The sequence below is a fragment of the Cnephaeus nilssonii genome (genome assembly GCF_951640355.1).
Source record: "Cnephaeus nilssonii genome assembly, chromosome: 19".
Taxonomy (NCBI): Eukaryota; Metazoa; Chordata; class Mammalia; order Chiroptera; family Vespertilionidae; genus Cnephaeus; species Cnephaeus nilssonii.
Genome location: NC_137090.1, coordinates 20099434 through 20111813, shown reverse-complemented (window position 1 = coordinate 20111813; position 12380 = coordinate 20099434). Strand labels below are relative to the sequence as shown.

Here is a 12380-nt window from a genome sequence, read left to right as displayed (position 1 = left end):
CTAGAAATTTATTCATTTATTCATTTATTCCCTAAATATTTATTGAGCACCTTACTATGTGGCAGGCACTGTTTTATGCTGTAGAATTTATCTTACTGATATATTCTCTGAAAAATCGGGAAATATGGGGCTGATTATTTCATTGTCATCATACAGTTGTTCATGAGGAAGAAGTCTTAAATCTCAACCAGAGAATATAAAAGTAAGATTTTATCAGAGCACATTAAATAAAATTTAAAAAGTATAATAAATATTCCCCTACTTCCAAATTTTGAGATAATCTGCATATACATACTTATTAGTTTGTTTTTTTAACAAACATTCTAATAGCAAAAGATGAAGAAAACTTAAATGCACTTCATTATAGGACTGGTTAAATAAATTATTATTTGATTCCTGCTCTGTCACCAGGGCTGGCTTCATGGGCATAACAACTATGCAGTCACATAGGGCCCCACACTCAGAAGGGTCCCACACTCTGCTATTGCCATCTTGAAATTTTTAATGATTTTACTTTGGAACTTGGGTTTTGTAAATGAAGTCCAATGGAAAAATGAAGCAAATGCATGAGCAAGCAGAGGAGATATGCACAATTAGGTGTCACCATTTCTTGTCACGCCATTTACATAAAGCATTGGTGATGCCCCATGAGCACAGAATTCTGGGGGACCTGTAATGTGGGAGTTCAAGATTCAAAGTGAATGCAGGGCATATGTGTTACATGTATGACTGAATAGAACTTTCTGTTCCAACCCAGAAAAAAGGTAACATAGTCTAAGAAACGAGAAAGACAAGGAATTGTATCCTATCTTTTCTTACTCATGTTACTTCTTTGTATTAACCAATCACTGATCCTGAAAATGACATAAAGGAAAAGGCAGCCCTAGCTGGTTTGGCTCAGTGAATAGAGTGTTGGCCTGTGGACTAAAGGGTCTCAGGTTCGATTCCCCATCAGGGCACATGTCTGGGTTGTGGGCTTGGTCCCCAGGGAGAGGCATGCATGAGGCAACTGATCAATGATTATCTCTCATCATTGATGTTTCTATCTCTCTCTCCCTCTCTGAAATCAATTTAAAACATTTTTTTAGAAAGGAAAAGGCAGTCTGGAGTTCCTTTTCCTTTCAGTCCTTCCTTACTCATCAGTGAGCTGAAAGTGGAGTGTTAGTAGAATATGCCCATAGCAAGAAGTGAAATCAAACATTTGAGATGGTTTATCCAGAGTTCCCATTATTCTGGTAAGAACAAAATACATGTGCAGGTACAAGCAACAAAATAGGAATAATTGTATAATTTCAGCAATTCAACATATGAGTTAAATAAATGATCTTTAAAACTGGCAGGGCACAAGGTAAAGATAGATGGCAAAATTCTTGCTTGATGATTTAAATGTTTAAATTTTTCTTTGCTTAGATGACATTAAATAACAACAACAAAAAATCCATAACGAGTCAAGACAGAGACCATGAAAGAAAGGGAAACATTTTGTATTTTAGTACCTTTAATGGCACTTTTTTCCTGCTTTTTGAACAAGAGATCCACACATTTATTTTGCAATGGACTCCACAAATTAGGTAGCTGGTCTTGTCCATTGCTTGCTAATTTTGTGACATTGGGCAAGTTATTTAAACAATCAATGCCTAAGTTTCCATCTCTGCAACATGGGAATAATAGTCATACCTATTTCATAGTATTGTTGAGAGGATTAAATATACTAATATAGGGAAGACTCTTAGAATAGTGTGTAGCTACTGCATAAGTATTTAATGTCATTACCACTATTGCTATTATCAGTTATACAATGGAATATTAGCCAGCTATAAAAAAGAAAGAAGTTCTACCTACATATACCACTAGAGCATGATCTCTGGATACAGTTTTTTGTGTGTTTTTTTTTTTTTCAGTTTATTTAATTTTATTTCATTTTTTGTTTTGTTTTTAGTATATTTTATTGATTTCAGAGAGGGAGAGGGAGAGAAAGACAGAAACATCAATGATGAGAGAGAACCATTGATTGGCTGTCTCCTGCACGCCCCCGACTGGGGACCGAGCCCACAACCCAGGAATGTGCCTTTGACCGAAATCAAACCTGGGACCATTTAGTCCACAGGCTGATGCTCAATCCACTGAGCCAAACCAGCCAGGGCTGGATACAGTTGTTTTTTTTTTTAAGGTATCAAACAATGTTTATGCCCTGTTTCCATTTGGGTAAGGAAAGAAAGATAGAAAAAAAACCTTTACATATATGTACTTATATACACCTAAAACGTATTTCTGAAGAATATACATTCAATAACACTGGTTGCTTCCAAGAAGGGGAAACAGGAGCTGGAAGATGAAGTGACGGGAGAATTTTTCTCTTGTTAATCTTTGAATCATGTCAAAGTCTCACTCATTCAAAAAATCATTTAAATTAAGCATTTTAAATGGATCATAAGCTCACTGAGGGTAGAAACTGTCTTCTCTGTTTCTTTTTTTTAATTTTTTTTTTTTTTATTGAGTTCAGAGAGGAAGGGAGAGGGAGAGAGAGATAGAAACATCAATGATGAGCCAAAACCGGTTTGGCTCAGTGAATAGAGTGTCGGCCTGAGGACTGAGGGATTCCGGGTTCGATTCAGTTCAAGGGCACGTACTTTGGTTGGGGGCACGTCCCCATTGGGGGGCGTGCAGGAGGCAGCTGATCGATGTTTCTAACTCTCTATCTCTCTCCCTTCCTCTCTGTAAAAAATCAATAAAATATACTTTAAAAAAAAAAAGAAAGAAACATCAATGATGAGAGAGAATCATTGATCGGCTGCCTCCTGCATGCCCCACACTGGGGATCGAGCCTGCAACCCAGGCATGTGCCCTTGGCTGGAATTGAACCTGGGACCCTTCAGTACGAAGGCCGACGCTCTATCCACTGAGCCAAATCGGCTAGGGCCAGAAACTGTCTTCTATATTTTATTTTACACAGGGCACTGCCAGACACAGAAGCCTAAATAAATACTTGTTCACTAAAAATATGTATTAAAAAGTTAAGACGATAAGATAGCAATAGCAGTGGTTTTACCATGAAGAATCTTAGGCAAATGACTCTATCCCTCAGTTTTCTCAATAATAATACCTACTTCCTAGAGTTGTTGTAAAGATTAACATAGGTGAAGTCTTGCACGCAGTGGGTGCTCAATAAAAATTGGCGGATGCTATTGTTGTTCAATCCTTAGGACTCTGGCCTTCTGGATTAAAATATGAGAAGAGATGAGATCCTGAGTTGTACATATTGCTCCTATATTCACTCACCTATATTAGTTTTCTTTCACAATATCACATCTAAAATTTCCTTTTATTTCCATTGTCATCAGCTTAGTTAAGAGATCGTTGGGCAGTGATATTCAACAGGGCCAGAGTAAAATGCTAGTAGGTATATGTTGACTTTATTTCTTCCTAATGTGTGTAGTAGCACAGGTGACTGGGTTCTCCCTCCTGAACCCCAGTAGTTGAATGCTGCTTACTTTTAGCCATTAAGTTTCTGTCCATCTCAACTTCAAAAGTCATTAAGAAAATAGTATTGAGCACCTGCCACAGGCCAACCACTGCCAAGGCCCTGAAGATGTGATAAGATAGTGCCCCTGCCTTCAAAGTTTACATGGAGGTGGGGAAGACAGAAAAGAAAAAAAAAAAAAGGCAAGCCATTACCATGAAATAAGGGCTGAGATAGAAGGCAGTATGGAGGCAAGATTGGAAAGGGAGGCACAGAGGGAATAGTATGTACAAAGCCCAGAAGGTGAGGGATAGCAACCACTTTCCAGAAAATGATAGTATCTAACTGACTCTATTGTTAGAGTCAGGCCAAAAGTTGAAGGACATACCTGTTTTTTCCTCTCCATATTTATGTTGTCTTCCAGTTAGAATTCCAATCCACAATATCAACACATTTATTCATTTGTTCAATCCTGTGATATATCTTAGTTTCCCATTGCTTCATTTATACCACTAAAATAAGCAAACTTACTAAAGAGTTCAGGATTTGTTTTCACTTTTACCACCCATCACTGCCCCAACATACACCCTATCCTTCCCAAGACTGAGGGTATATAGTGAAATACTGTGTTCCTAAGTTATTTCAGTTAGCTCTTCTTAGTCCTACTCTGCACTCCCCTTCCCAGGCTGGTTCTGGTATTCACTAGAAAAACTACAGTTAGGTTCATTTGTTTCTATTTCATTTTTAGTTATTTCCCCTTTCCAATTCTTATTGTTTTTAAAAATAAGTAGCATATTAATGTGCTCTCAAAAATAAAAATATTATTTAAAAAAGTATAATCAGCCTGGCTGGGGTGGCTCAGTTGATTGAGCATCGACCTATGAACCAGGAGGTCACGGTTCAATTACTGGTCAGGGTACATGCCCGGGTTGCAGGCTCCATCCCCAGGGTGGGGCGTGCAGGAGGCAACCGATTGATGATTCTCTCTCATTGTTGATGTTTCTATCTCTTTCTCCTTCTCTGAAATCAATAACAAATATATTTTAAAAATTATAATCAGAAAAGTACCACTCGGTCCCAAATCCCTTCCACTCCATTCCTCACCTGTTAAAGGTAACCAACTTCACTATGTTCTGGTTTATCCTTCCATTGTTTCCTTTTTGAGAAGCAAATTATAGACGTTTGTTTTCACTTCCTTTTTTTTCTTACACAAATGATGTGTATGATCTTTTGCACTTTACTTTTCACTTAACATCTCCTATAAGTAATTTCATAACAGTTCATAGAGATTATCCTTTTTTTTGACAGCTGCAGAGTACTCTGTTGTGTGTGTACCAGTTTATCCAACCAATCTTTTATGCTTGGGCATTAAGCTTCTAATATTTTGCAATTACAAATACTGCTATAATGAATAAACTTATGCAAATGTATTTTTGAGGTATATCTTCTAGGTTAATTCCTAGAGGTGGGTTTGCTGGGTGAGGAGTAGATGCGTATGGAGTTTTGCTGTATACTGCCAAATTTTGCTTCAGAGGTTGTACCATTTTGCATCCCCACCACCAATGTAGGAGAATGCCTGTTTCCCACAGCTTTGCCAACTGAGTGTAGACTCAAGTTTTGATTTTTTGCTACTCTGTTGGGTAAGGAATTGTATCTCAGTGTAGTTTTTGTAAAATACATTTTTATTGACTTCAGAGGAAGGGTGAGAGATAGAAACATCAATGATGAGAATCATTGATTGGCTGCCTCCTGCATAACCCCCATAGGGAATGGAGCCTGCAACCCAGGCATGTGCCCTGACCAGGAATTGAACCATGACCTCCTGGCTCATAGGTGAACGCTCAATCACTGAGCCACGCCAGCCGATCCACTTTATCCTTTTAAAAGGGTTATTTTTCTTTAACTTTGTGACTGCTTTTGGGGAGACATTTATCATCAGAAAGGCTTTAATTTACATTTTTGGACTTTTTGCAATAGTTTTGTATGTGTGTGGACTGCTATACTCCACTCTAAATAATCTCATGGACAAGAATTCTTCATTTGAGGGACCTTATCTGTCTGTTCACCCTCTTCTGTGCAGTTTAAGGATTTGTTGGTGAGGGTGGGAAGATCAATATACCTTGTTTCTCTTTTCTGCCAGTCTTACATTTCATCCTTTTCCTTTCACCCTCTCTTCTTCATGTCTGGTTCTCCCAGTTCTCCCCAGAAACACCACTTCTATGAGGCTGTTGTTCTTGGTCCCACACATTTTCAAACCTTTTCCTGAAGTGAGGGGAATGATCTATCAAGTCTCAACCTGTGTTCAATAGTTCGCATTTACGTCACTTTTTCTTTACTATAGATTCTGCCTGTGCTTCCTCTAAGTCTTCTATTCCATTCTGCTGATCCACTAAGTCCGTGGTCGGCAAACTGCGGCTCGCGAGCCACATGCGGCTCTTTGGCCCCTTGAGTGTGGCTCTTCCACAAAATACCACGGCCTGGGCGAGTCTATTTTGAAGAAGTGGCGTTAGAAGAAGTTTAAGTTTAGCCCTAACCGGTTTGGCTCAGTGGATAGAGTGTTGGCCTGCGGACTGAAGGGTCCCAGGTTCGATTCTGGTCAAGGGCATGTACCTTGGTTGCAGGAACATCCCCAGTAGGGGGTGCGCAGGAGGCAGCTGATTAATGTTTCTCTCTTATTGATGTTTCCAACTCTCTCTCCCTCTCCCTTCCTCCCTGTAAAAAATCAATAAAATATATATTTAAAAAAAAGTTTAAAAAATTTGGCTCTCAAAAGAAATTTCAATTGTTGTACTGTTGATATTTGGCTCTGTTGACCTGTTGATATTTGGCTCTGTTGACTAATGAGTTTGCCAACCACTGCACTAAGTGATTTAACCTCGTTCCACATTCTCAGTACCCACAAGCTTATGGTGGTAGCAAGGTCCCTACTGGAAAAGTTTTGTACTTACAATTTGTATTCCAGTAATGAAGGCATGAATCCTGTGTAGTTTTTATTTGTTCTACTTGACTTTATGGTTGTTTTGGGAGAGTGAGGGGCATATTTGTAATCAGGCTACTGCCATTGTTTTCCAGCTCCAGAAGTCTCAATATGCTTTTTAAAACAAGACAGATACACCCTAGCCAGTTTGGCTCAGTAGATAGAGCATCGGCCTGTGGAATAAAGGGTCCTGGGTTTGATTCCGGTCAAGGACACATGCCCAGGTTGCAGGCTCAATCCCCAGTGGGGGGGTGTGCAGGAGGCAGCCAGTCAATGATTCTCTCTCATCATTGATGTTTCTATCTCTCCCTCTCTGAAATTAATAAAAAATTTTAAAAAATAAAATAGACAGATACATTTCAGCAGCACCTAGTCATCATAAAAACCATCCTACCTAATAAAATAGCAATATGCAAATTGACCACACCTTCGCTATGCCCAAGCCATGCCCACCAGCCAATCAGGGCAAGTATGCAAATTACCCAACCAAGATGGCGGTTAATTTGCATATGCAGAGGGAGGGAGAAGTGAAGACTGAAGACAACTTAGAAGAGGAAGGAAAAGCGGAAAGCAAGGTGGCTGCCAGAGGGAAAGCCTAGGCGTGGCGGGGCAGGCGGCAACGGCCCGGGGGTGCAGGCACAGCGGCCGCAGCGACGGCTTGCAGGATTCTTCCTGCAAATGGGCTACTAGTTGAAAATAATAGAAATGAGGTATCTTAACTAAGAATCAATGCTATAAATGGTAGTTGAAGTGGGAGTAAGTGTTGTGATTGACAAGACTAGCAAAGGGAATATTAGTGGCTTTAGATTGTATCAGTGAGTTAACAGCTTGAGAAAATTAAGAAGCATTTTAAGATTAGAAATAAGGTAATGAGTGCTTGCTATTATAGCTGCTCCTGCTCTTAATTGGTGATGCCAGCCCTAGCAATTAAAAAAGAAGTGAGGTATTTCATACAAGGATGAAAAAAGAATTAATGGTATTATTTGCAGATAATATAATCTTAAATAGAAACCCTACAAACTCTTAGAGTAAGAAAGTTCACTAAATTGAATACAAAGTCAACTGACAAAAAAGCAGTAATTCCTCTACAGCAGTGTGGCAGGTGCTCCTGGCTGCTGAGACAACAGCCATTCTCCCCTTTGTCTTTGCTAACAAAATCTGTTTCCTTGCATCCCACTCCATATAAAAAGAATGCTTGTCATAGGGGAAATTGGTAATAAAATACGTAAGAACTACAAGAAAATTGAGGATTTAAAATCTGCTATTTTAAAGCAAATTCTAGTCACTCAAGGAGGGAATGACATACTTTCAATTTCTGTGTGAGAAGTACAGTGACAGAATATAGATCAAAAGCCTCATCAAAGGACTATGCATATGATAGATCTGAATCTATGGTTAATAATAAAGTTTCCTGCCCTGGCCAGTGTGGTTCAGTTGGTTGAGTGATGTCCCGGTGCACTGGAGGGTTGCCAGTTCTATTCCTGGTCAGGGCTCATGCTCAGGTTGGGGGCTCGATCCCCAGTAGGGGGCGTGCAGGAGGCACCTGATCGACGTTTTGCTTTCACATCAATGTTTCTCTCCCTTCCTCTCTCTCTAAAAATCAACTTAAAGAAACCATAAATTTCTTTTGTAAAACCTGAACTTCTATGATACTCTATAGTAGACAATTTCTTTTTCTTTTCTTTTCTTTTTTTTTACAGAGAGGAAGAGAGAGGGATAGAGAGTTAGAAACATCGATGAGAGAGAATCATCGATCAGCTGCCTCTTGCACACCCCCTACTGGGGATGTGCCCGCAACCAAGGTACATGCCCTTGACCAGAATCGAACCTGGGACCCTTGAGTCCGCAGGCCGACGCTCTATCCACTGAGCCAAACCGGTTTCGGCTATAGTAGACAATTTCAAAAGGCTACCTGACAGATAACATTAGACATGACTTGAAACTTTCAGAGTAAGTCCTAAACTAAATAAAAGGGTTTAAACATACTTTGTCAAAAGCATTCAGCTCTATCATCTAATTTCTGAGCCTCGATTTTCTCTTTTGAAAAACAGAGACATACCTACCTTATAGAGTTGAGGATTGAAAATATTGTACAAAAATTAAGTTATATAACACACATCATGATTTCATTAAACACAGCTATTTAGCAAAGTTTACATTTATAAAGAAAAATAAAACCTATACCAACCCTTCATAAACCATTAATTAGTAGCTAAATGAGCCATCGAATACTTCTAGTTCCTCTATCCATTTAACAGCAAATGGCAGGTCCTAGTGAAGGTTGAATTCCAGTTCCTTCTGATATGCCTAGTTCATCCTATTCCATGTGTTTCTCTCTGTTGCTAACCTTTTCCTCAAATCTGGACAAAAGCCTTCAGATCTCTCCATTTTCTTTAAGATAATCAAACTACAGTAAAATTTAGTTTTTATATTCTACTTCTTTCAGAACTTGATTTTGAAAAGAGATTCGATTTGGAACAAAAGCTTTGTGTCCCTTTTAAAGGAATTTTAGAAATCACATGATTAAGAAATAAGCAGTTGACTTGCAAAGTAGCAGCTGCTGTCAAGGGGCGTCTACAATTTGAAAAAATATTCTAAAAGTTACCATTTTTTGTCAAAATATTTATTTTGAAATTCCAAATAATACTAAAATAAGAATGTGTTTTTAAATATATATATATGTATTAAAAGAGGGTGTAAGTAAAAAAATAAACACTCACCTAGACTTTTGTGGAACATAAAACTGTAACCTTTCACTATTTTGCTGTGCTTTACTAAAAAATACAGATGGCACAGCTCTGATACAGCTTTAACAACTTGATTATAAATTGCTTTCAAAAGTAATTTATTTGGATTTTCCATATCCTTTAATGAATTGCAAATATATTAACAAAAGACTCCCCCCCCCCAAGACTGTACAATTTCTGAAATAAATCAGGAAAAGCAAAAAGACACAAAATTACATTGTTTCAATGCAAATAGAACACACACATCACACCCACACTTGCATTTTCCCAGGTTTTCACAAAGAAAATGGGTCACTATATTTCTCAGTGAGATCCATACTATACTCTGGCTAATCAGAGACTTCCAAACTTTTTTCTTCAAAAAGAGCATTTTTAATAGACTAAATACTGGTTATCACTGAGTTTTTGTTTAAGGTACAACAGCAGCATGGTTCAAATATTACTTGCAGTTCTTGGAAAAAAAATTAAAAATTTAAAGTAATGAAATACAGAAAATGTAGGGACCACCTTTCATTATTTTGAGTACCATTGTTCTCTTGAAAAATTTTCACCTTTTAAAATCCCAGAGTTAAGAACTATTTCTAAGGGTGAAAAATATCCAATGCCACAACATAACTTCTGAACAAAAGTATATGTGTGTATATATATATATATATATGTATATGTGTGAAAAGCTTAGAGAGAAAAAAAAGATGTTAAAGTACTTAGTATTTTTTAATTTCCTTCAAAGTAACTTCTGAAATTCGAAGCAAACATTTTGCTTGGTCAAAATGTGTGCTTTATTCTGGTTGTTTGATCCCCATTTCGTGCAGGGGTGAAGTGGGAGAGAAGCCAGAAACAGTTACTAGGTGGGTAATAAGGCTTCAAATACCTAAATGACTTTGAAATTAAGTATGAGGAAAAATAAAATCAGGCCAAGCTTGGGTTGAGTGTCCCTCAGTCAACTATTGCCATGGTGTGCCTTCCATAACTATCCTTTTATTCTTGTCTCAAAATTAGTACCAGAAAAGACTCACACTCACCTCTGGCACAGGACATAAATTTCTACTACAAAAAGATAACTAATTAAATATCAGCAAATTATTTTCTGAGCTTACTTTTCCCTAGGTTTTATAACATGGAGCTCAGGTTGGAGCTTTCTATGAAACTGATATTTGATACTGTTATACAGTTGGCTTTTGATTTGCCAATTAAAAAGGGTAAAAGGATATAAAATTAAATATTACAGAACTAATGGATAATAAAACGGAATATTTATTAGAATCCAAGTGCTGGCCTTTGGAATTTTTAATGATCATTTACTCCCAACCTTTCCTTTTTCTTATAAATTGATTTTTAAGCAGCACATATACATAGACTTAGGTAGGAAATTTTGTTAAATACCTTTCTGGCACCCAATACCTAACTGAGACTCTGACTTGAATTATTTTATAATAGTATCTAATCCACATTTAAATGAGTAGGTTAATAGTAAATGATAGGAAATTACTGAGTCTGCAGGCTAAATTTTTTTCACATCTTCTGTAATCTACCTCATTTTCACAGCTTGACTAATACAGGTAACCAGTAGATAAGTTTGTCCTTCATCAAATAATCCAAAATAACTGTAGGCCTGTCATTCATAGGAAACTATAATTTGTTATATTCTGACATTGGCACTTAATAAAATGTTAACAACTAAAGTTTCTCTAAAAATTTCAATACATTACAATAAAGGAGATACACAATTTAAGACTTTTAAATCTGTTACTGTGAAATTCCAATAATTCCCACTTTATTACACATAATTAGGTCTTTAAAACTGTGGCCATTGCCCAAAGACACCAACCTATATTATGACAAACTCAGGAGAGAACGTATCTCCTTCATAAGGACTTTTTTTTTCCAGCTAAAAATTTCCAATATCCTAAACCCAACCACTCTCAGTAAATGTTTGGTGATTCACATTACTGAAAATAATTTGAAGCAGAGAGAGCCGAAAAGAATGGAAATGACCTCAACCAAAGGTAAATATACATTCTTGCACCCTGCTTAAACACTTAGAAAAATCAAAGGGATACTGTCTTGAACAAATATAGATTCAAGGTTATGGTACAATTCTGATTGTATTAAGGCTTTCACTATTATGATCTCTTAAAGTCTCTCTACTTTAGTGTTCTCATTTTTATTCCTATGGTGAACTTAAATGGTTATTAAGGGTCTTGTTTTGGCTTTTTAGTGGGCAACCACTCTATCATCTCTGAATGTTAAAGGTGATCCCACAGAGCTCAGAGAAGAGGCAATATGGCAAGGACCAACTTTAAAGTTTGTGATACCGACAACAATGATCAACACTTTGAAGCAAGATGAATAAATTAAATTTCTTGGTTAGACATTAAAGCATTCTTGCCAAGAATAAGTGTACACTGTATGGAGGGATATTTGATTCCTAAACATGAGTCCCAATATGTCCATTACATTTGTTTATGGGAGACACTGCAAGTTTAAGGTAATTTACATTCCTTGGCAATCAAGTTATTCTGTTATAGGCAATGTCTTTTATTGTTCCATCTGGCACTTTCTAACACCATTCTTGAAGAACCTAGAAATGAAGGTCAGTCACTCTGTTTATCAGGAACAGAACCAAATAAAACAAAAATCTGGAAAAATGACCAAGAAATTCTGGTTCATCACTATTTTCCATATCTAATGGTTCCTTCAGATAAAACATAACTCTTCCTTCCATGATAGTTTTCCAGCAAAGGGAGATTAAAGAAAAAAGAAAGTTCCCCACCCTACCCCCTAAATTGTCATTTATACTGGTGAAAGAGCCAGTCTTGTTAGCAGCTAAATATTGCACTGCCTTTCATTCTGTGTACAGTCAGGGTCCAATGAAAGTGGCATACTCATTGTGTAAGTAATGGATGATGACACTGCCGGCTCAAGAGTGAAGACTCAGTATATGGAAGGACAAGAAACATGTCAGCACTAATCACACATCCAGTTGTAAAAGTCTGATTTGCAGAAGTTAAAATTCATCACTTTCAGCTGCATGAAGTTGTGTGTCGTCCGCATCTGTCATGCTGCTCTCCTGGGATTCATCAGTTCCCACTTAAAAAAATAAAACAAAGTCTACAGTAAGGTGTCTGACAAATATTTCTTGTTGTTCATGAAAACAAGGAAAACTGCTGTACTCAGAGAAATGAGACTTTAAAGG

General features: G+C 37.4%; 1 protein-coding gene across 1 annotated transcript in view; it reads right to left on the bottom strand.

Moving 5' to 3' along the window:
- Positions 1–9074: 9074 nt before the first annotated feature.
- Positions 9075–12380, bottom strand: part of CDC27 (cell division cycle 27) — a 54639-nt gene continuing 51333 nt past the window's right edge. The window contains 1 exon segment of the mRNA XM_079796881.1: positions 9075–12274. Within this exon segment, the coding sequence (XP_079653007.1) occupies positions 12192–12274 (83 nt within the window). The 3' untranslated portion in view covers positions 9075–12191.